The sequence below is a fragment of the Schistocerca cancellata genome, chromosome 5, assembly GCF_023864275.1.
Source record: "Schistocerca cancellata isolate TAMUIC-IGC-003103 chromosome 5, iqSchCanc2.1, whole genome shotgun sequence".
In the NCBI taxonomy this organism is placed as follows: domain Eukaryota; kingdom Metazoa; phylum Arthropoda; class Insecta; order Orthoptera; family Acrididae; genus Schistocerca; species Schistocerca cancellata.
Window position 1 is genome coordinate 358,013,631 of NC_064630.1, and position 24,613 is coordinate 358,038,243.

The following is a 24,613-nucleotide window of genomic DNA, read 5'->3' on the forward strand; positions in this document are numbered from 1 at the left end:
GTTTGCAGAAGATGCAGTACACAACTTTCAACTGATTACTCAATTTTGTTGAGATCTGAAGTCTGAGCCAGCCACTGAGTGCCAGTCTTCCCAATTTAATCAAATAACTTGATTAGAATCTTTGTTGCCCTGAAAATAATCTGTCATATTGTGCTTCCTTAGGAGATTCATATTAATGTCAAAAAACATTCAAAAATAAAAGGGCTAGCACCCAATTGTCAACCCAAGATGTCTAGAAGAGAATTTAATGGCAAGGAACCTTTATAATTGCATTCCTTTGTGTAACTATGTGTGAAACTCCCTTTGACAATTGATACAAGTGCTGTTGTTGCTTCCAAATTTCAATTTCAAGTCTATAACTACAGCATTCAAGGTAGCATGCCCATTTGACTTTGCCCCTTGCATCAGCATCAGTTTTCTTAAGTTGATACTTTCCTTGTCTTCCCTAGTTGTCGTGATTCATAAAACAATGAGCATCTCATTCCATCGTTACTTAATCCACTGCCGAGTGCAGTACTTGAAACACCCAAAATGTCACTGAGGGAATGAGTAATTCAGTGGGTAACTATAACCATGACCCTCTCAGCCTTAGTAAATGTGGACTTTATACAGTTATGAAATGCAAGTGGCATATGGAAGCCATGAGAGAGTTCGACAAGTGGTCTCCTTTACTACCAAATTATTTATAATTTAGATGACAGTTTTGTGAACTTGTCTGCTACAGTGTAACCTTTCTGAACAAATTGCACAGGAAAATTCAGTTCTTGTGATCTTCGAAAACTATTCACAGAGTGGGACCAGATGCTTTTAATGTATTATACAAGGTGTTTCAGTTAAAGTATGCAAAACTGATATTAGACGTAAGGGCCAGTATAGTGAGATTTTGATACAGGGAACTTGTGAACTGCAAGGTCAGTGAAAAGTGACATGGGCCTGAAGATGTTTAAAATGACCAAGTTGTTGTGAACTGTTATTTATTGACAATAAATTTTCACTCTGTTATAAGTAACAGTGTAATGGAATACCATGCCAATAATAAACCACTGATAATTGCATAAATGCATATCAGCAACAGATGTTCGTAGTAATGGCTACCAACACTGATGCAAGTATAGTAATAAAATTTTATCAGATTAGGTTACATCCATCCAAGCACAGATATTGTGGATTCCATAACATGAAATAATAATCTGGACAATAATGTCCACAAATCTGTATCTACTGGGGTCTACTAGACACAAGATTTCAGATCTCTTTGTATGAATAATTTACATTGTGTGACTTTGTAAGCTTTTGAGAAGAGCCATCCATCTTATCTAGTGACCGGGAATCCATAATCCTGCTGATATCTACACTGAAGTCAGAAGTTGCATAACCATGCTGCTGCCACATTCTGATGGATATGTAGAACAACATCCATTAATGGCACACGTAAAATATATTCCCTCAATTTCAAATTAATTTTTAATGATCAGCATGAGGCAAGGTGCAATTAATCTTTTGGTTTGTGGACTGATAGCTCCGACACAGAAACTGGTACTTAATGACTATGTAGTTTCAGGTTGTCTCATCACACATACGTAGCTGATGCTGCTGTTCAAAATACCTTCTAGGTGAACATGGTCCTGTGTGTGTATGGAGAATGAAGTGTATGAAATATGCTTGTTATATCCATTGTTGCACTTGTCATTGAAAATTTCACTCTTTGGGAAAAGTACCTGTCAACTCTATACCATCTATCAAAAAGATTGCAAGGTTGATTTTATTCCTGGCATACAAGTGACATCTGTGCAGTGACTAAAGGGGCAAATTGAATGAACAACTGCAAACAAGAGATACATGTTCTACTAGTCTATTGTGAACAGGTAGTGTCGAGTAGTGGACATGCCACCATATTTTGCCAACGTGGTCGTTTCACAAATTGCAATGCAGCAACATCTCTAAATCAAGTGTTCAAAACTTTCTCCAGAATGTTTTGAGGGAGATGAAAGTGTGTACAATGCTTGTTTTGCCCACCTTGACTCCTGAATAAGAACAAGCGTGGCTGCCACCTGCGACTTTTTGCAAAAAATTAAAAAAATTATTGCGGGTGTTATCAGTACAAACCTGCCACAAAATGACAAAGTGTAGAAATTCACATGAAGGGTTGATTCTTTGATGACAAACAATATTCAAGCCAGTGTGACATGTGAATTGATCAGCATACCAAAGAGGAGCATTTCTGACAGTTTCATATGGTTATATGAACTCTCTTCTCATTGTATTCAAATGGTGGAAGACTATTTAGAACAGCTGAAGCATCACATTAACAGTTCTCTGTTATTTATTAATCTCATATTGAAACTTGTTAGGCTGATGAGATATCAGCTCTATTCCTTTGTGGGACTCTTGCTCTGTCGATTGTGAACTGTAACTCTGCCACCGCTTTGTAGGCCTCTCATTCAACATGTGAATAGACAGTGTTTGTTTGTATCATAAGGGATACAAAATACTCAAATTTTCAGTGTGGACCACTTTTACTTGTTTTGGCACTTCCTTCTCAAATGTGGGCGAGAGTTATCTGCTAGTTAAGAGATCTCTGTTTTCTTTGGCTGCTAATCAACAGATGTACACAGTTGTGCTGGATGATGCTCATTAGGAAATTGTTCCCTGTAGAGTCATTATGCAGCAAGAACACTACTAGAGGTACACACCTGCAAGCTCTGTGAAACTGTTCTGGCTCTGCTCCATCAATATTGTCCAGCTCAAGAAAATAATGTCTGTGATCTACAGTACTGGCCATTCAAATTGCTACACCACGAAGATGACGTACTACAGATGCGAAACTTAACCGACAGGAAGAAGATGCTGTGATACGCAAATGATTAGCTTTTCAGAGCATTCACACAAGGCTGGCACTGGTGGTGACACCTACAATGTGCTGACATGAGGAAAGTTTCCAACCGATTTCTCATACACAAACAGCAGTTGACGGGCGTTGCCTGGTGAAACGTTGTTGTGATGCCTCGTGTAAGAAGGAGAAATATGTACCATAACATTTCTGACTTTGATAAAGGTCGGATTGTAGCCTATCACGATTGCGGTTTATCATATGGCGACACTGCTGCTCACGTTGATCAAGATCCAGTGACTGTTAGCAGAATATGGAATTGGTGGGTTCAGGAGGGTAATATGGAATGCCGTGCTGGATCCCAACGGCCTCTTATCACTAGCAGTTGAGCTGACAGGCATCTTATCCGCATGGCTGTAACGGATCGTGCAGCCACATGAAGATCTCTGAGTCAACAGATGGGGACGTTTGCAAGACGACAACCATCTGCACAAACAGTTCGATGACATTTGCAGCAGCATGGACTATCAGTTCGGAGACCATGGCTGCGGTTACCCTTGACGCTGCATCACAGACAGGAGCACCTGTGATGGTGTACTCAACGACGAACCTGGGTGCACAAATGGCAAAACGTCACTTGATCGGATGAATCCAGGTTCTGTTTACAGCATCATGATGGTCACATCCGTGTTTAGCAACACTGTGGTGAACGCACACTGAAGCGTGTATTCGTCATCGCCATTGGTTACACGTCTCGGTCACCTCTTGTTCGCATTGACGGCACTTTGAACAGTGGACGTTACATTTCAGATGTGTTATGACCCGCGGCTCTACCCTTCATTCAGTCCCTGTGAAATCCTACATTTCAGCAGGATAATGCACGACCGCATGTTGCAGGTCCTGCACAGGCCTTTCTGGATACAGAAAATGTTCGATTGCTGCCCTGGCCAGCACGTTCTCCAAATGTCACCAACTGAAAACGTCTGGTCAATGGTGACCAAGCAACTGGCTCGTCATAATACGCCAGTCACTACTCTTGATTAACTGTGGTATCGTGTTGAAGCTGCATGGGCAGCTGTACCTGTACACGCCATCCAAGCTCTGTTTTTCTCAATGCCCAGGCGTATCAAGCCGTTATTACGGGCAGAGGTGGTTGTTCTGGGTACTGATTTCTCAGGATCTATGCACGCAAATTGTGTGAAAATGTAATCACATGTCAGTTCTAGTATAATATATTTGTCCAATGAATACCCGTTTATCATCTGCATTTTTTCTTGGTGTAGCAATTTTAATGGCCAGTAGTGTATCACAAGCATGAATTGAGGTGATGCACCGTTGGGAGGGTTACCTTCTGGAGCACAGGTGAACTACAAACAAAATATGGGTCACTTACTTATTTACTACCACATCTGTTCGATAGCCTTTAAGATCTGTACCAAAATGCTCAGAATAATAGCCCCGATTTCAGTGTCACGTGATTTTACAGACCAACCAGGGATACATTTCACCCACAAGAGCTTTAGGTCGCTACTGAGTTGCTCGGTACCGTCCTGGAGGGCAGATGTCTGTCAGTCGGTCGGTCAGGCCTGTGGTGGAGCGTGCGTGTTAGCCAGGCGCTCATGCTGCATGCCACACAGGACACAGACAGGCACAGGCACGTAAGAGTTGGAGAGCGTACACTCGAGAGCGCTGTCCATGTAGCTGTGGTACTCGTGGTGCGTCAGGATACCTGTCCGGTGCCAGGGGTGGCGGCGACCTTCGCCACTCGAGCTGCCCTTGGTCGCTGCAGTCGACGACGCAGGGGTGGGGCCGCCGTTCCGCGTCGGCGACGTTACGTCCACGTCGTCTTCGTCGTCGTCATCGTCGTCACTCTGGAACAGACAGTTTGCCGCTTCAATGAGCTGCTGCTCGGTATGTGATAGAGTGAAACATTGGCCTACTAAAGGTGCAAACCCTGCCTTAATATCTGTTGTGATTCGAGCAAATATTTTCGTTCAGAATAGACCATTATGCATGTAATTCCTGAAACTTCCTGGCAGATTAAAACTATGTGCCGGACCGAGACTCGAACTCGGGACCTTTGCCTTTCGCAGGCAAGCGCTCTACCAACTGAGCTACCCAAGCACGACTCACGCCCCGTCCTCACAGCTTTACTTCTGCCAGTACCTCGTCTCCTACCTTCCAAACTTAACAGAAGCTCTCCTGCGAGCTTGGGTAGCTCAGCTGGTAGAGCATTTGCCCGCGAAAGGCAAAGGTCCCGAATTCTGCCAGGAAGTTTCATATCAGCGCACACTCCGCTGCAGAGTGAAAATCTCATTCTGGCATATAATTCCTGTTTCATCCCACACACATCGAGGCACGGGAATGCATTAATTTGTCGAATATGCAAGCCCAAATTTGTTTCACTATACTGATGTAATGACACTTTGGAAAAGAAGAACCATTGTGAGAGAAAAAGGCGAATGAAAAACAGAAAAAAATTGAAGTATTGTTTCTGGAAAATGAACTGAAAGTGAGTGGTACGAAAAATGGTGTGATTTAAGTGTAATTTTGTTAAAACTCCGATATACAGCTGAGGTCTATATCGAAGGTAACAGAAGTTACTACATGAAACCCTTCATAAAATAAAACTATGTGGTCGGTGCAAAGCTCTTCACAATTTATTATAAAAGTAAGCTTAATGACATTTGGCTTGTCGCATTGTTGCTACGGAGATTGGAGGCGAACTAGAAATTGTTGCAGAGGTTCTTCGGGAAGTCCTTAAATTGAAGATTCACGATAAAAGTGCGAGCTGAGAATCTTTTAACATGTGAGCCTCGAGTGTGACAAAACTCTGGGAAGAGCGCTCTTCCTACGTAACTACGAGCCAAAGCCTGCTTAGCGGGCGCTTAGCGACAGCTAACGGGATTGCCGCCACCAGAGCTGAAGACTAAGTCATGTCCCACAGCTCCACTCTCATTCCCCCTTTCGTTTAGTATTTGAAAATTGCTGTTCTTTCACTGTTCATTCTTTCAGAATTCGCAAACTATTTCAGCAGTATTTGTCGTAAGCTAGTCCGCTCACTACCCGTCTGTGGCAGTTATTAATTACACGAAAAAGAAGAACTAGCAAAGCACAAATCAACTAATATATGATGATTTTTCTATAGCTTGGGGGCCAGAGTCATATTACACTGTTTAAATGAAAGTTCCGCCATCTGAGTGTATAGATTGTTTATTCTATTGTGCAATCACGATTTCAGGTTTTTAGCCATTTTCATGTACCACAATGTTAAACATGATCAGACTTCTGTAAACAAAGTCATTGTCGAAATACACTCGAGAGAGAGAGAGAGAGAGAGAGAGAGAGAGAGAGAGAGAGAGAGAGAGAGAGAGAGAGAGAGGGGGGGGGGGGAGATAGAGACAGATAGATGGAGATAGATAGATATAGATAGAGGAGAATTATCCGAATGGGATGGAAAACGATAAATGTGATGTACATGTACAAACAAACGATTACAATTTCAGAAGAGTTGGATGATTTATTCCAGAATAAGAGCTTCACTAACTGACCAAGTCAATAACGCTTTCGTCCGCCTCTTGTCCTTATGGAAACAGTTCTTCAGCTTGACAATGATTGACAGATTCCAACTGGCACGTTAGACGGTCAGAATGCCGAGATAGTTGGAGGGCCCTGCCCATAATGCCCTAAATCTAAGTTTGGGAGATATCCGGCGACCTTGCTACCCAACGTAGAGTCTGGCAAATGTGAAAGCGAATGATTTTTGAAGACAATTCTAATCCAATCAATGGGATTCCAGGCCGAAGACGCCTCTGGAGACGTCCTGGACAGCGGCGGGATACCAACCAGACTGTCGTCTGCCATATGGCCCTACAACCAGGAGAGATTGTCTGGGGTGTGCCACTTCTTTTCGTAGCAAGATCCCTTTGGTTGTCATCCGCGGCACCCTTACTGTAGAACGGTACATCGACTACACTCTACGCCCCGTTTTGTTGCCCATCATGACAAACCATCCTGGTCTTACATTTCAGCAACGTAATACCTGTCCGCATATGGCGAGAGTTTCTGCTGCTCGTCTTCGTTTTTGTCAAACGCTATCTTGGCCAGCAAGGTCGCTGGATCTCTCGTAATTCAGAACGTTTGGAGTAATTTGGGTAGGGTGCTCGAATCATCTCTGGATTTTGCGATCTATCGCGCCAGTTTAACAGAATTTGGCACTATATCCCCAGGAGGGCATCCAACAACTCTATCAAACAATGCAAAGCCGAGTAAGTTATTGCTTAAGGGCCACACGTGAACTAAATCGTTACCGACTTGCTCAATTTGTGAAGCTCTCTCTGTTGAAAAGATCATCCACTTTTTCTGAAATTGTAATTATTTGTTTGTCTGTACATGTACATCACATCCATCGATTTCCGTTCTATTCGGATAATACCTTCGCGGTGCATCTTTTTTTTTTTGTCTTAAAGTGTATATCAGACTTGGTTCTACAATGAAGGTGTCACGAAATATAATTTACAAAACAAATCAGAACATATTCACGAAGTAACTGTGCCATAAAATGATCACCAAAAACAGCCATTACATGTGCAGGGACCATTTCCTACATAATGATTGATAGATGTTTTGTTTTATTTCTGCCATGCACTTTGGGAATATGTTCTCATTTATATGCTGTGACACCTGTATTACATATTTCGACGATTACTTCTTTTGAAGAAGTCTGATAATGTTTAACATTGTGGTACAATAAAATGGCCAAAGATCGAAATAATAATTGCAATTTTAGATCTGTGAAACACTTACAGAAAACTGCCATCCCACAGACGCATCCCCAACAATAATTCAATTTCATCGTCTCACGCTAAGATGCATTGCAACATATTAACAAATGGTTCAAATGGCTCTGAGCACTATGGGACTTAACAGCTGAGGTCATCAGTCCCCTAGAACTTAGAACTACTTAAACCTAACTAAGCTAAGAACATCACACACATCCATGCCCGAGGCAGGATTCGAACCTGCGACCGTAGCAGTCGCGGGGTTCCGGACTGAAGCGCCTAGAACCGCTCGGCCACCGCGGCCGGCCAACATATAACACCTCGAAAAGAGCGAAGCATTGAGGCAAGACGGAGTAGCTGTTGAACTGGTGAAGATCGGAGATAAACCATGAGTTACAGACCACAAGCTATCGATTCAGTATTTGGGAGAGCGAAGTTATACCTACAGATTGTAAAACTGCTTTGATTTACCCTAAACAAAAGTGACAAGACAGTTCACGAGATACTACGTCATAGCCATTTGGATACGTGAAAAACCAGCTTTTGCCTAAAACTGAGCGCAAATTACCCACACTACATTCGTCTAGTATTTCATAATTACAAAACTTAGTGACTTCCAATAAAGTTTAAGCTTAATTTCAAAAATTTTCTAAAATACTACTCGCTTACATGTTTAACGGCAAATATTTAACATCTTAGTTCATTTGCAAAGTAATTAGACGTTTGAAGCTGTTTTACATTGGGGAATTTACTGGTATAGAGATTAGTGCACACAATCAAATGCCTTAAGACAAACGATTAGTCTTCAGAAACCAGTAGCCTTAATAAAGGACTTTGCTACAGTACGTTAATAATTATATAAAAAAATATATTGACATGTATACAATAGCTGCATTTTATGACACTATAAGCACACATGATTCAGCCTGCGTAAAAAATAAATCACAAGTACATGCGTTTGCTTTCACAGATTTACTGACGATGCAAACAAAATCACATATCGTACTTATTTAACGAATAGTGTGGAACCTCTCGACACTGTTATGAAATTGCGGTCCTGATGTAAAATGTTTGCTGCTTCCTTCGTTCAATAATTTCGTTCCCTGTATTCCCTACGCTTTTCCACAGCCTTGGACAGCGGCTTCGAAAACTAATTAATGCCACTGCTGAATGAATGGTACGACCTTTAGTAAACGGTACAGAGAAAAAAAAATTTTAATTTCTAATATTAGAAACGTAATGAATGTGATCTATGAACTGGAGATTCTAGTCAAATGTTTACAACGAACCTCTTTATATTATACTGACAGGAAAAAAAGTTGTAACACCAAGAAGTTGTGTGACAAATGAAAGTTGGTAGGCGTGTTTCTACATTTAAAACACGATGTATATCAGCATTTCGCGCCTGTCGCGCAGGGTGGCGCTATTAGCGTCACTATGAGGATGCAAATCAAGTTTGCATTAAATACACGCTCGAACAGTCGTAAGCGTTAGTGCCCTTTGAGACTGGACGTAGTGAGTTGATGATAGTCAAGTATGCCTTTAAGGCGACAAAGGCTCCATTATCAACACCTCACCGAGTTTGAACGAGGTCGTAACAGGGCTGCAAGATGCTGGATGTTCCTTCTACGACACTGCACCAACACTTGGCAGGAATATAGTTATTGTACAGGATTGCTGTCAGCTGTGGTGAAGATAATGTACGGTCGCAAGAAGACCGGACTCCGGACACAACGTGGCACCACCGAGAGGGGAGATACCCGTGTTCGGCGTATGGTTCTGGCACATCGTACTGCATCTGCAGCAACAACCTGAGCAGCAGCTAGCACCACAGTAACACAACGAACTGTTACAAATCTGTTACTTCAAGAACCGCTTCGAGCCGTATACCTTAAGCGACCGCAGCCATTTGCGACTTTAGTGATGTCAGGCGAGAGCTCATTGGACGGTAAGATGGAAGTCTGCTGTGTTTTGTGATGAAAGCTGGTTCTGCCTCTGTGCCAGTGATGGTCGAGTGTTGGTTAGATCAGATGAGGGCCTGCAACCACCCTGCCTGCGTGCTAGTCTCGCTGGACCTGTACCTGAATTTATGGTCTGGGGGTGCGATTTCTTATGACAGCAGAGGCACTCTCATGGTTATCCCACTCACCCCGCCTGCAAATTTGTATCTCAATCCGGAGATCCGACCAGTTGTGCTGCCATTCTTCAACAGCATTCTGAAGGGTGTTTTCCAACTAGGTAACTCACGCCCACATACTGCTGTTGTAACTCAACATGCTCTACCGAGTGTCGACATGTTGCCTCGGCCTGCTCGATCGGCAGATCTGCCTCAAATCGAACACACGTGGAATATCATGGGACGACAGTGTTATCCACAAACAGCATTCACCGTCCCTATATTGACCGACCAAGTGCAACAGGTATGGTACTTCAGCCCACCAGCTGACGTCCAGGAACGCACGTTTGCATGTTTGATTCAACATTCTGGCGGTTACCTTGGTTATTAATGTACGAGCATTTCATATTTGGAACAGCTTATCTCGCGCTTCCAGCAACATGTACGGGAAACGGCATGGCTGTCTTTTCCTGTGAGGACACACAGTAATAATTTATGGGCTGAGGCTATAAAGTCGCTACTTTAATCAATTTCTCAGTGAGTCGTCGATCAGGAAGCTAACTCTCGTCAAAAATAGCTACTTGTCTAAAAAAGAGAGAAGTCTTTCTAGTACAAACTAAGGTAATGGAGGGGCGCAGAAGTTGGCCATAATAATCGCACGACTGTGCCTCCACGGGCGCAACATGCGAGTCGTGCAAACATCTGTCGCTTCTGCACCTCGCTGGATGCACATACTTAAGAGCATTAAACGTTTAACAAAGTATCGCCCTGCTAACGTAACTTCGTTAATATAGTACACTCATTAGAAACCGGACAATGCAGGCACCCTCCATAATACATCACGCTAATAACCTCTGGCCTTGGTAATGGCGGTATTTGAGCGAGGAATGGTGTGTGCAAGGTTTTCCTGATATGTCATGAAGCCACTCATTCATGATGACATCCTGCAGAGCTATGAAACTGCGAGAAATTTTATCCGGTGAGCTTATGATACCCAAGGTGTAGCAACAGTTCGTTATGACATGGTTTCAAAATTTATGTCTGTGATATTCATGTCTTAAAAAATGGCAAAGCAATCCAACTCCGGAATGCTCTAGAGGAGAAAACAGTCTACTTCTCGCTGTCCTTTATCAGAGTAATGTGTTTGAAAACAACATCTATCGAAAGAGGACAGCACCTCATACGGCTACGTTACAGCCACATTTCAAGATACGTCGTGGCTGCTAGTGAACACTTGCAGCGAAGTGCAGGTGTAGCGTAGTGTAGTGGCTGGTCCTATTTGGTGCCGGAGACTCGCCTCAAGGTTATGAATTTAGGGGGGCTCCTCCCTGCGGAGTGCTTCAGACTGCGAAATGAGGCCAGCACTCAGGTGCACCCTCCTTGCTCTTCAGCTAGGCGCGCTTCTACCGAGATGAAACTTCTACCTCACAGCGAGAGCTCGCACTGGCCCCCCAGAAATCACTTCTCCAGAAAGTACTGCAGCTGGCCTTGAACCGGAAATACTGAGTTCTTGGGTCAGGTAACGCAGGCGGAAATATCACTGTAGTCATAGTACATACATCGGTAAAATAAGCAGATGCTGTAAAGTCACTGCGAGAACCACTGATAATTATAGCGAAGTGAAATAATGTAAAGCATTTCATGCCAATCATCAGACAGAAAACCCAAGATTTTGCTTTAGCAACACATTTCTCCAATTTCATGCGAGTTTCAAAAGATACCTAACCAAAAATACTAGGACTTGAAACGAATCTTTGCATTCTTTTGCACTAGTGAGACTCGAAGGCGGACAGTGAACGTGATGATTTTGTTTGGGGTTGATTCTGGGGGGCGACGCGTACGGAAAACTGAATTTGTTGTGTAAGGAAAAAATTTAACGATAAGGTGTGCATTGCAAATCTCACTAGTTCTGTTTCTCACAATAAACAGATGTCGCTGAGTTCTGAAAATGCTTGTTTCTCAGACAAAGAACTGCTGAGTCCTTGCACGATTTATTTATTCCGTAAGTAGCACCATGAAACTGCTCGTCATCAGTAGATACGTCACTTTTGCTTCATACTTTTTCTCTGCTTTTGTGCTATTACATGTTTTTACGTCGCTGATGCACTCTGCATACCTTTGGTGTTACTTTTTTTTTTTTTTTTTTTTACTTTGTTATTATAGAACTCTGGAACTGTGACATTCAATCCCTAGTTAACGTTCTGGAAAATATTTGTAGTCCCACAAACTCAAAATGTTCACACCTAACCGAGTATCTCTAACGCGTGGGCTGAATGCGAAACAGTCTTTAGGCGTCTCAACACAAAAATTGATTACCCATTCCAAGTCCGATGCGACCGCAACAGCGCATTTTGATATAATCGATATACAGTATGTCTGAAACATATAAAAGGAACTACCGTTAACATATCTACAATCGCGTTTCCTCTTTAGTTTGTCTTACGAACAGGCGACTTATCACCTATCGACTAAATAGCTTTACGCTGTTACGAGGGTAGTTAAGCTCATCATTCACAACACGCGTGTTAACAGGAATGAAATGGCATTTAACAATGGTTTCTCACATATTACGTTTTTGTCGTAGCAGTCAGTCATGAACTATCAGATACGTAGATGATGTATAGTGTCCTGAGGATGCGAGATAACTCAGTGTATTGCAAGGCTCTTCAAATTAGGTTACTGTCTGTCAATTCACTTTGTATTTCGAATGACAGCAGCAGAAGTCTGAAGTGAGCTTGCTAGGACTCAGACTGTAGCTCCGGGACATTAGCGATCGATTCTCTACATATGCGATCGTTCTCCCCCCCCCCCCCCCCCCCCCTCACAAAGACTTGTTATGTATAGAAAACGTTTTGAAACATCTGAGTTCTGGCGACATAGTACGGCCTGTCGGGAATAAGCCGCTGAGTGACGTAGATAAACTATACTCGGACTACAATAGAATGCAACGATAGAGAGAGAGAGAGAGAGAGAGAGAGAGAGAGAGAGAGAGAGAGAAAGAGAGAGAGGGGGGGGAAGGGGGGGGAGGGATTGGATGCATAGGACAATATTCAGAAAAGGCTATTGTCATTTCTGAAAGCCATTTATCCTCCCAGCCAGCACTGCGGCAGTTTGCACAATAAGATTGGAAAGGTCACTCATTGCCTCACTGAAAGAGACCAATAGCGCACTTTCTGGTGCTGGGGGAACGAAATTCTGCCTCGCATAGTGCTAACAGCAGCAGTATGAAAATTCCGACTTCTTCGCAGTCACTTTGTATCAAACGAGCATTTAATAATTTCACGTGTTATAGTCTACAAGTATATAGCTATATTAGGATACTTACACTGACTGTGGTGATATAAAATGGTTCACATGGCTCTGAGCACTATGGGACTTAACATCTATGGTCATCAGTCCCCTAGAACTTAGAACTACTTAAACCTAACTAACCTAAGGACATCAAACAACACTCAGTCATCACGAGGCAGAGAAAATCCCTGACCCCGCTGGGAATCGAACCCGGGAACCCGGGCGTGGGAAGCGAGATGTGGTGATATATTACACCCCCTTTCTCTGATGGACACACAGCAAAATTTTGACACACGAGTAATTCACGTGGGGAAAGTATTAAGTTATTTGAAGTCTCAGAATGATTTCGAACACACTACATGCGTTCAATATCCGGAAACGAATTTCTTCCGCTTAGATTGTTTGCTCGCGCATTTAGATGTTCCGCGGTATTCTATTAAGAGCTGACGCACGAACTTACGGGCGAAAATGTGAAAAAAAAAGCGAGAACACAGTGTTTCCTCGCTGGTTGCTTTGATGGCGAGTAAGGAGCGCTCTCTGTCTGCTAAGAGAGCTGTTTATCAACGCTCCGTCTTCGCAATATTAACTAAACATCTCCCTAACGTGTAACGTGGAAGAGCACACATTCACAACCACTGATGTACAGTGAAAGCAGAACAAACGACGCAGTCTAGATAATTTCGCAAAATAAGGGAAAATTACTGGTCACATTTTCGGGAAATAGCGTCCCAGTCACGTGCTCTGTGTTTTAGAAACGTATTAGCATCATTGTGTTTGCAGACAGACAGGGTTTACGTGCGATAAAAACATCTACGATATATCTTGAAAGAAGCTTCCATCTCACCTGGGTACTTTGAAACAGTCTCAAATATTCCCGTTTTGTCAAAATGAAAGATTTCTGCGTCTTTTATACGAAACGGTGGGCAGTTTGATTCCTTCATGTTATTATGCACCTTTCCTAACACAACAATACTGCATATTTGCTGAGTATTTTGGTATAACCGAATCGCTGTCTACGTTGGCTCGATACAGAATAGTACCACGTCGTTTGATTTCTACTCATTTATTTTTGTATCCATACTGAGCTGAAAACATCTATACAACAGAGTAAATGATGACGATATCCGGTGTGTGTGTGTGTGTGTGTGTGTGTGTGTGTGTGTGTGTGTAGGTACGTCACTGCAGATATTTGGATTCCGGTTATAAGATGTTCGATATGCCGATAAGCCTATCATCATTGGCGATGATGCGGCGCAGACGAATAGGGAACTCCTGCATGACCCGCTGAAGTGTCGGAACATCGACGCTGTCGATGACCACCTGAATGATTGTTTTCAGCTCAGCAATGGTTCTGGGGTTATTGCGGGACACATTAACTTTAATATAGCCCCACAAAAAGGTGTTGCATGTGTTCAGATCCGGAGAACATGGCGGCCGATCGATGCCCATACCAGTGGGCTCTAGTTATGCCAGAGCCAGAATGTTGTCCCCGAAGTTCTCCTCCAGAACACAAAACACACTCTTGTTTCGATGGGGTCGAGCTCCGCCTTGCATGAACCATACCTTGTCGAAATCTGTGTCACTTTGGACAATGGGGGTGAAACGATCTTCCAAAACCTTCACTTACCTTCACCGTGCCATCAAGCAATATCGCACCGATCATTCCGTGACTGGACATTGCTCACTGCATAGTCACACGTAGACGGTGAAGAGACTTCTCAATCGCGAAATGCGGATTATCAGTCCCCTAAATGCGCCAATTTTACTTATTGACGAACCTATCCCAATGAAAGTAGTCCTCGTTGACAAACCAAACCATACATATGCCCCGCAGCCAACCGTGCAGCTTTAACGTCCTACAACAAACTGTCCAGAAGTTACGACGATTTTATTTCATATAGTTCAGTAATTGCCATCCTATATCTTCACATAAACCAAGGTAAATAGGATAATAAACCGAATAAATTGTGATTATATTATTACTGCGCAAACCCGCCCGGATAGTCGTGCGTGTTAAAGCGCTGCTTCCGGGATGGGAAGATGCACCCAACCCAGATCGAATCCGGCCGGAGGATTAACGAAGAGCGTCAGTGTGCGGACCATCCTGGATGTGGTTTCTAGGCGGTTTTCCCAGATCCTGCTAGATGAATACCGGGCTAGTACCGAAGGCCCGCCTCAGTTACGCGACTAGCTAACATTTAGAAAAGTTTCGCTCACTTTCAAATGAGTAACACTACACGAAGACAGCTAGGGTACACAAATTCCGTCCCAGGGGTTAACGGAGCGGCGACAGGAGGTGCATCCGGCCACACCTTAAACTACACATGACAAATCCAACAGTAGGCATGCTGGCACTGCGCCGATGCGGGGCAAAGTCACAAGAAAGAGGTTACTACTGTGCAACGAGCCACCTGAAACTACGGGTGTCTCATATGAAAATACGCAGACAATATCTTTGAACAACCTCTGAAATTTTGTTTATGAAGTTCGTGTTCAGAGCAGCCATAGCACGATGATAAAGATTTAACAATTCCAAGTAACTGAAAATTTACACACTTAATATTAACATTGTCGAAAACGAAGTATTTAGAAACGAAATTCTGAATCACTTGGACAAGGGTAATGTTAGGAGAGCGGTGACGTCTTGTTGCCGTAGGCGTCAGAGGTGACGGACAGAGATCTGAATTCAATACTACTCGAGAACGAGTCCAGCGGTTGGTCATTGCGCCACCTCGTATTCTGTGGCAGTCTATTTTGCTAGTGAATTAATCTGTTTCTTCATATTCGTACAGATATCAGAACCGGCGAGGTTACTTGGCTTCGACCACGTGTGGGTGCTACAGTATGTAGTTGCGTAGCTAGGGGGTTGCGGGATGTGCGGTCCGCACTGGGTACCCGCTCCGTGGCGGTGATAAAACTTGCCATGTTCTTTGGCACGAGCTGTAAAAAAAAAAAAGTAATTTTTTCGTCCTTTCATTGCCGACACTTACGGAAGCGGTGGGGAACTACACAAGTTATGGACTGGGTCTAATGATTTTAGACACACTGACTTTTACACTAGGAACTGAGGAGGTAAATGTTAGAGTGCATCGACAGGTTTCTACGAGAAATCTATACACGTTGAAAACCATGGAACGTGTATCATATAGTTTTGCTACTTCAGAGCCCAGCCATCTGATTAAAACCACAAAAACCGAACTTCCCACGATTGTAAAACTTTTAGTTCACAATTGTTATGAGATTTCTGACGATTGCATAATTGCAGAAATTCCACGCCTAATAAGATTTCTGTAGTCCATCGAAGTTCCAACAGAAGAGTCTATTGGTTGGACATCCTTAAGATTCTTATAGTTCATCGTTGCAAATGAATCATCCGAATCCGTTCTCAATCTTATTTTGGCGTTAAAAGTTTCCTTAACATTGTGTGTTTCGGTAGCGCCATGTCAGATATTTAAAGCCTCAAGCTAATTAAGAATTTTTGAGATTCCAACATAACATCGGCATAAAGGACAGCAACTATTTCTTATTATTTACTTCGTTTCCTGTCAAATGGTTCAAATGGCTCTGAGCACTATGGGACTTAACATCTGAGGTCATTAGTCCTCTAGAACTCAGAACTACTTAAACCTAACTAACCTAAGGACATCACACACATCCATGCCCGAGGCAGGATTCGAACCTGCGACCGAAGCGGTCGCGCGGTTCCAGACTTTAGCGCCTAGAACCGCTCGGCCACCCCGGCCGGCGTTTCCTGTCACATTTACATACATATTCCTTAACGATGAGTACTTTGGAACAAGTCATTTTATTTCCGAACCACTGCCTACGTCCAGAATGAATTTTCATTCTGCAGTGGAGTGTGCGCTGAGCTGAAATTCCTGGTTTGAGTCCCGCTCGGTACACAGTTTTAAATTGGCAAGAAGTTCCATTGCCTGCGTCTTTTGTCATGTGACTGTAAAATAATTTCAGGGGAATATATAAAAGTTTTGTTGTAGTATAACAATATACGATTACATGGAGACTGTGTTTGGCACTACAGACTTAGAAATCCTAGGTAAACTTAGTAACTTTACCAAGTTGATATAATGTATGCAAGTCAGTCGTGCCAAGGGCTGACAGTTCGAATATGTACTGTAAGGAGAGTACGAAACTTTTATATATTACACTGGAATTATTTTGCAATCACGTGGGAAGACGTAGGCAGCGATTCGGAATTGAACGGTCTCGTCGGAAACTAGTCACCATTAAGGAATATGTATGCAACTGCGTCAGGAAACAAAAGTATCTTAAATCCACTACGAGTGAAGTGCGACTATCTACTACTTTGGCAATTCTGCCAATTGAAAATAAGGTAGATATAGACGTCGATTTTTGTGATGCAATTTCAAAATTTACAAGTCAGAATGAACAGATTCTAAACTACACGTTGAAGTCCCCTATCAATAAGAACATCATTAGTTATTTTTACGACATCATTAACAACCATGTTATTTATAAAGCTGCGTTTTACTAATTTGTTCCCGTTCACAAAAGCGGTTTACTATATGGTTAACGTTATACTTTGTTTACTTAACGACTTCTATCAGAAAAATTGCTTTTCAAAAAAATTATTCGATGTTCATGTTTTGGTGGGTTTGATGTGAGTGGGGGTGCCAATTAAGACTGCCACACAGGGTGCCAGACTACCCGGCTGCGCCACTGGCAGTGGGAGTTACCCTCCGTGTGCTCCGGGCTCACTGAGACGCGCGACGGCTGAGCCAAAGCGAAACCGACTGTCGATCGGTAGCGTACGGCGGGCGGGCGCCTGTGAGGAGTAGTCGTAGCGGTTCAGCCGCGGCATCCCGAGGTCGCCACAGCGAGAACGCCACGTCACGTGGGACCTTGGGTGGAGGACTGAACAGCTGGCGGCTCTGCAGCACATCCGGAAACGTTAGCCGCGCGTCTGCACCTCTCACGGAAGGTGCGTCACGCAACCACGCACTCTCTCTAAGCTGGCGACGTCTGACGAAACCAATATCGACGAAGACTACCCAGCTACTGCGAAAAGCGCAGGTCATTCCCGTTTTCAAGAAAGGTCGTAGGACCGATGAAGTCAGTCTGTTGTACAGTTACCGAAGACGTTGTATGCTCACCGATTATAACCTTTCTTAGAGAGCAAAAATCTCCTCTAAAAAAAATCACCTCGGATTCCGCAGAGTTGGTGCGACACTCAACACGCTTCATTTATCCATCAGGTGCAGAACGCCGCAGCCAGAGGCATAGGTTGATGCCGCGTTCTTTGACTTACGGAATGAATCCGATATACATCCGCACTGACGTTTAGTGAACAAAATACTACGAGCTTACAGAGTATCGGACCAGAGTTTTGATTAGATCGGGACAACAGGACTTACGTGCCGACAGAAGTCGCCACACCTCTCTTAAAGAAGCAAAACCGGCAGATGTAAAGGTAATTTAGAGAGTACCCACTGGAGTGTTACAGGACCCTTACAGTTAGTTGATAAGGGTCAGTCAAATAAAAATGTGGCATATGGAAAAATTAATTTAACTGTTTAATATTTCAAAAGTAATCGCCCACAACTGTTAATCTTTGATAGACAGGGTTGTCAATGCCTTCGTGGAAAAATATTTGCTGTTGCCTGCTGAACCACGATCGTACCCAGGCGTGCACCTGTCCGTCCGAAGCAAATCAAGAAAGCGTAGTCGAAACACCCGCCACGCCAGCTCCGGGAAAGTCATGATGGCCTTTTGCTTTGACTGCACGGGCCCACTGCTCATAGACTTTCCGACACAGGCGACACGACTGACGCACAGCGGTACGAGGACACATTGCCAGAATTGAAGCGTGGCATTTAGTCCCAACGCCCAAGAATGTCGACGGACGGCATCATTCTGCTCCAGGACAATGTTCGCCCACATGTTGCCAAAGTTGTTTCGACTACGCTGGAAAGTACTTATCCCTGCCCCATACAGTCCCGTTGTCTCCCCCATGCCAATTCCAAATTTTTGCAGCCCCGAAAAAAGACATTTGTGTCCGTGGATTTGCTTCGGCCGTAGAGGTACACGTCTGTGAACAATCAGGGTTCCGCAGGCAACCGCAAACATTTTGCCATGAAGGCATTAACCGCTCTGTCTCTCAGTGCGATTAATGTATCACCAGCTAGGGCGACTATTTTTGAAATAATAAACACTTTACTTACCTTTTTCCATCTCTGGTTCCCATTTGACTGTCCCTGATAGTTTAATGACCTAGTGGAAAAGCTGAAGGTTCCGTGAGGCTATTAGCGGACTATGCTACTTATAGGAAGGTTGCAACGCTAGAAAAATTTAGCGAAATGTGGGAAGCTCTGCACAGGATCAATTATTGCTGCAGTGACTGGCACTTAACACTGAACGTAAATAAATTAAAGGTATTGCGCATAAATTGACGAAGAAATCCACTACTGTTCAATTACACCACTGCCGATAAATCAGTGGAAACAAACTACTGTAAAACACCTAAGAGTGAGCATGCGGAGAGACCTACAATGGAATTACTTCAAAAAAACAAATTGTAGGAAAGGCAGATGCCACGCCGAGATTTATTGGGAGAATCTTAAGAATTTGTAATTCATCCACGAAAGAAGTGGTTTACTAAACCGTTTTTTCTACCGATTCTTGAGTATGGCTCATCCGTTTGACACACTTACTAATTATAAATAATACGCGAGAGAGAGAGAGAGAGAGAGAGAGAGAGAGAGAGAGAGAGAGAGAGAGAATATCCAACGAAGAGCGGCGTGTTTCTTCACGGGATCCTTTACGTGGCCCGACATCATCACGGAGAAGCTCGACAAAGAGTATATCAGAGGGTTTCCGCCTCATAGAATTTTACCATCGAAATTTGGAGGCACGCCTAAGGAGAAGCGGACAACACGTTACTTCCTCCCAAGCGTGTCTCGTGAAAGGACGACCACAAGGAAAGCAGAGAAATTAAAGCACATATGGATCTTGACTGACTAATCATTCCAACCACACGTCATTAGTGAACGAAGCAAGAACAGCGGGAAAAGACACAGTTACCAGACTATCCTCTGCCACATCTGCGCAGTACAGAAGTTGCCGGCAGTGGTTACTGCGGTGCGTATGTCAGATACAAACTGAAAGCCCATTTAGAAGCAACGCGGCTGTCTTACGGAAAATAGTTGAACAAGTGTTTTGTAAGCCACATTACTTTATGGTACTTCCAGTCAGTCTTGGCCTGGAATCCACTTTTCCTGCAATTTATTTTATATGGTCGTTCCGCTTTATGTCACCCCGGATGGTTAACTTCTGCGTATCTTCAGGTAGTTACTATTTCCGGTTATTTGTCGCCAACAGATTATTAAACAATAGCGGGTTTCTTCGCATATTTATATGCTCTACTGTAATAGGACATTAAAGAATGGAATCCAGAGCCTCCTGAGATCTGACATGCAGTAGAAATTATAATCTGTAAGATTTTCGTTATGTTTTTGTCGGAAAAAGCGTTTCACATGCCTTAGTTTATTTCTTCTGGTATCACCTCTTGGCGGCTTATCTGTCTGCACTACAATTTATATTAATTACACATGATTTAAATCAGAACTAATTTTTGTTATCACTAATATTTCTTGTCATAACCTTCGTTCTCAATGTATTTTACAGGATTGTGATCTGGGAACGAAATCTACGATAATACAGTTATGCTGCTGATCGGCGCCATTGATGCAGTCCTAAATGCACATTGCATGATCAATAAAAGAACCTATTTTTTCTTTCCAAAAACGGGTTTTCGAAGTCCGATCCATTAAAAAAAAGAGAAACACTGCTCTTCAACGCAAATACTAGCGTTGAAATACATTTCTTTCCATGGTCATGCATCACTATTAATAGCCGACCAAAAACCACAGAATGTGCGGATTTGTACAAAAACCAAAGAATGTGCGGATTTGTAAACTACTTCCCGTCATTATAATAATTCTGTCCTCTCTTTCTGCTGATCATATCGAACAAAACACAATACGCTACATTTTTTTACGATCAGGGTTAACTTCCAGTCACTGCACCGCCCATCGATCCTATGCAGGTCTTCCAGCAATTCGCTACAGTCTTCTAACGTTGCTGATGCTTCTAATTTTTTTTCGGTTGATGTTTACCAACACTCTTTAGTATCGATTATTTAGGCATCAATCGTCCTGCAGGGTGTCGTCTCAATGTCTAAACCCTAGTAAGCCTATACGAGAACTAATAAAAAGAAACACACCGCCCACCTTTCACAATGTTGATTAGACTCTCAGGAAAAAAAAAAAAAAGATCCATGAAATCCCTCTTTCTTTGCCCTACGATTTTGCAGACGAACCTTTTGCTTGATCAAAGCTAGGGAGGCATCAACCTGTAATTTTTGAGACCGTAATAGCAGTCATGTTTGCAGAACATATTATGGACATTGGATTCCGTCTGTTTATACAAACCATCTTTTTTATTACATTTCTTGTCCAAACATGTTTAAAAATATTTGTGACATCACTGTGGTCTCGTAATAAGACCATAAAAATGAGACACTAAGTTCGAACAAGGAAGTAGTATTATAAAAAGATTTCGTGGTTAGGCGGGACCCATTCCAATAAAGAAAAGGGTTCAATGGCTTTAACATTTTATTACGTTATGTTTATGTTTAGCAGTTGCATTGGATTAAGTGATATTGCAGACTTTTCACAAATGCATCATCCTGACCAGTGAATACATGAAGCACAGCTCTTGTAACAATTCATCTTACAGATTCAACGAGTTCTGTACGTAAATATGGAACAGCAAACAAGGCAATTTAATGAAGGTCTACTTAAGAGAAAAATTATGACGAACCTGTTGAGCGGGGTAGTTATGCGGTTGTCTGTGTTAAGAAATCCCAGGAGTCGCGATCAAGAACTCCTGGGCTTCTAAGCGGATAGCAGGTAGTGCAGTCCTCCACCAGGTTGCTTCGTCATAACTGTGGAACGATGTCATGTTTCAAAGCATGTAGTAATACTCTCACTGGCTTCGTGGAAGAAACACAGTAGCCCGCAAATTTTTTACTGCTGAAGCGACAACTCATTTACTTTAAGGAGCGACCAGCGGATTCAAGAAAATACTCCTGGGTTTCTCATCACCCCAACTGGTTGTGCGACTTCCCCAAGGTATTTTTAAGGTCTTTGTGTTATTAATCTGTTACTGTAATTTAAAATAAGGAGAAAGTTCTCTCTCATTATGCAACCAAAAGCACATCAGCTACGGGGAAAACGAATATGATGTAGAACACATTACAATGATTTTCAGTGTGGCACCTGCGTTGTGACTGGAAAACGTATTGAACCTAACGACGATGTAACATCAGTAGTAAACGTATTCTGCAGGCTTTCCAGACAAATTTTTAACCTCGCCGTTGCAGCGCGCTGTCCAGAGTTCAGGAAGCGTCTTTTCGCGCCCTCATTAGTGCACAAAGCTGCGCCTCGCCTCATTCATGGTATTCTGCTTGGCTTTGTTTTAGTCTCTCACAAATTTTATAGATGCTCATGAAAATCTCGGCAGATGAACGCATAATTTGTATTTCTCTGCTCTAACAACCAGTATGACCAACCTTTACTAACACGTGTTAGCATGAAAGGATCCACGACGACAATATCTTTATTTTTCTCCTAATAATCTTATTTCCATGGATTCTGCTCATTTGTTTCTCTTCTCTTCACTCCTAAGATGACCAGAACTCAACCACAAGTGAAAATGAATAAGAACAATCTTAAACATGTATATAGTTTCTGATAAAATATACTGATAACTGTATTCCAGTCAGTTTCGCTAGGCAATTTTATACGGCATGTTATATCGTTCTTCAGTAAAGACCGCAGAAGAATGAACAGCATGTTACTTGTAGTAGTAGTAGTAGTAGTAGTAGTAGTGCTGATGCGGGAAAATGCGGAAAATTAAGCTACTGTGTAAGAACTTTGAAGGAGTCCCCATCCCAGAAATGGTCATTTATTAACAATGTAATACGCTCTCACTTCCCGAGATGCAATCGCATGTTTTGTAAGTTAATCAGGACTTTAACATAACCTAAAAAGCTAGCAGTTTTACGCCACTGGGTGCAAAGGATTCTAGCAATAAATAAAAACGTTGTCCCCAAGATTCAGCCACAGGTGGAATAATATTGGGGTATAGATCTTAGCTTTTTCAACATGGAGGCGAGCCATAAATTTTGCATTCAGTACAATTTTGTTTTGAGACTTCCCGTTCCAGTCTCGTATTGACGAAACTAGCTAATTACAAATCTATGAATTCCTCCTGCCTTCTCCCGTAATCAGGCCTGTTGGTGATACCGAACACCCAGCAGTGGCTTAAGGCTAAGAGGTCGAAAGAGTGTTGCATTCGGTCTTTCTTACAGTTGTAAAAAACCTTCCCCCCTGCTCGCACTCTTGTGTTTATCCACGTTTAAGGCAAGTTGCTATTCCTTACGCAAAGTGTGGGCGATTTGTCACACATTTCTGCATTTTCTTACAGTTATTAGAGGAGGATAACCCTCTGTCCTTAACTAGTCGGCAGCAACCAATCTCAGTGCGCTATAGGCATTGTGTTAAAAGGTCATTTAAGCACTTTTTATATACTAAGATGGCATCTGTTCTTTCGGACATGTCCGAAAGAACAGATGCCATCTTAGTGTATATATATATATATATATATATATATATATATATATATATATATATATATATAGATAGTTAAGGTTCACCGGCCACTTCACCATCTTCCTCTTCCGTGCGGATGCACAAAAAGTGGCCGAACTCTTACGTGAATCGGCAGCGCGCCGCGAGTAATGAGTATAATGGGCAGAGGCACTACGAATGTAGTGCGGGACAATACGTTGAGAATGTGGGTGTCGCGGGAGGCGTGCCAGAGATAAGTCCCTGCAGTCGCACAATCCTCTGTGTCCTCGGTGGCTCAGATAGAGCGTCTGCCATGTAAGCAGGAGATCCCGGGTTCGGGTCCCGGTCGGGGCACACATTTTCATCTGTCCCCGTTGACGTATGTCGACGCCTGTAAGCAGCTAAGGGTTGTCATTTCATTGTAAGCACTTTTTATTAATTTTAGAGGTTTCTGTAATGAACAGATGAATGTAACTACGACTCGTACACAAAGACACTGGCCAAGAGAAGCAAAAGGAGGAACTAATTTCTGCCCCCCCCCCCCCTTCCTCCTTCCCTAAAATAACATTACCGAAGAGACCATTGGGAATCATGTAGTTAGGGAACTATTACATGTATCACAAACCGAAACAGAGTGTCACGTGAGGTATTAGATTCTCTTGATTACAGATTAGCAGACCGTACATAATGGTTTACATAAAAATCTGAAACAATGTGGAAATCAGAGGGTCGAATGACGACGCTGTCGCTGTTGCAAATCCTACTTCTTCGTTACAAAGTATCGGGTATTCCAAGGGACTAAGTATGGTTTGTTACTCCCCAATGAGTGTTTTTTCACTCGATGGCTTTATTCCTACATGGAATTCGTGTAGGTCAATGGGCTAGTTGGTTGTTTTCCTATGCCAGTTTGTTACTCTCAGTGGGC

At 42.8% G+C, this 24,613-nt stretch overlaps 1 protein-coding gene across 4 annotated transcripts in view; it reads right to left on the reverse strand.

Moving 5' to 3' along the window:
- The window catches only part of LOC126187507 (protein spire), an 806,238-nt gene that overhangs the window by 39,546 nt on the left and 742,079 nt on the right, over positions 1-24,613 (reverse strand). For 3 of the 4 annotated variants that reach the window (XM_049928627.1, XM_049928629.1, XM_049928625.1), the window contains one exon: positions 4,509-4,701. In XM_049928627.1, the coding sequence (XP_049784584.1) occupies positions 4,509-4,701 (193 nt within the window). The remainder of the gene's footprint in view (positions 1-4,508; positions 4,702-24,613) is intronic. The other variant, XM_049928628.1, reaches the window with a different exon arrangement.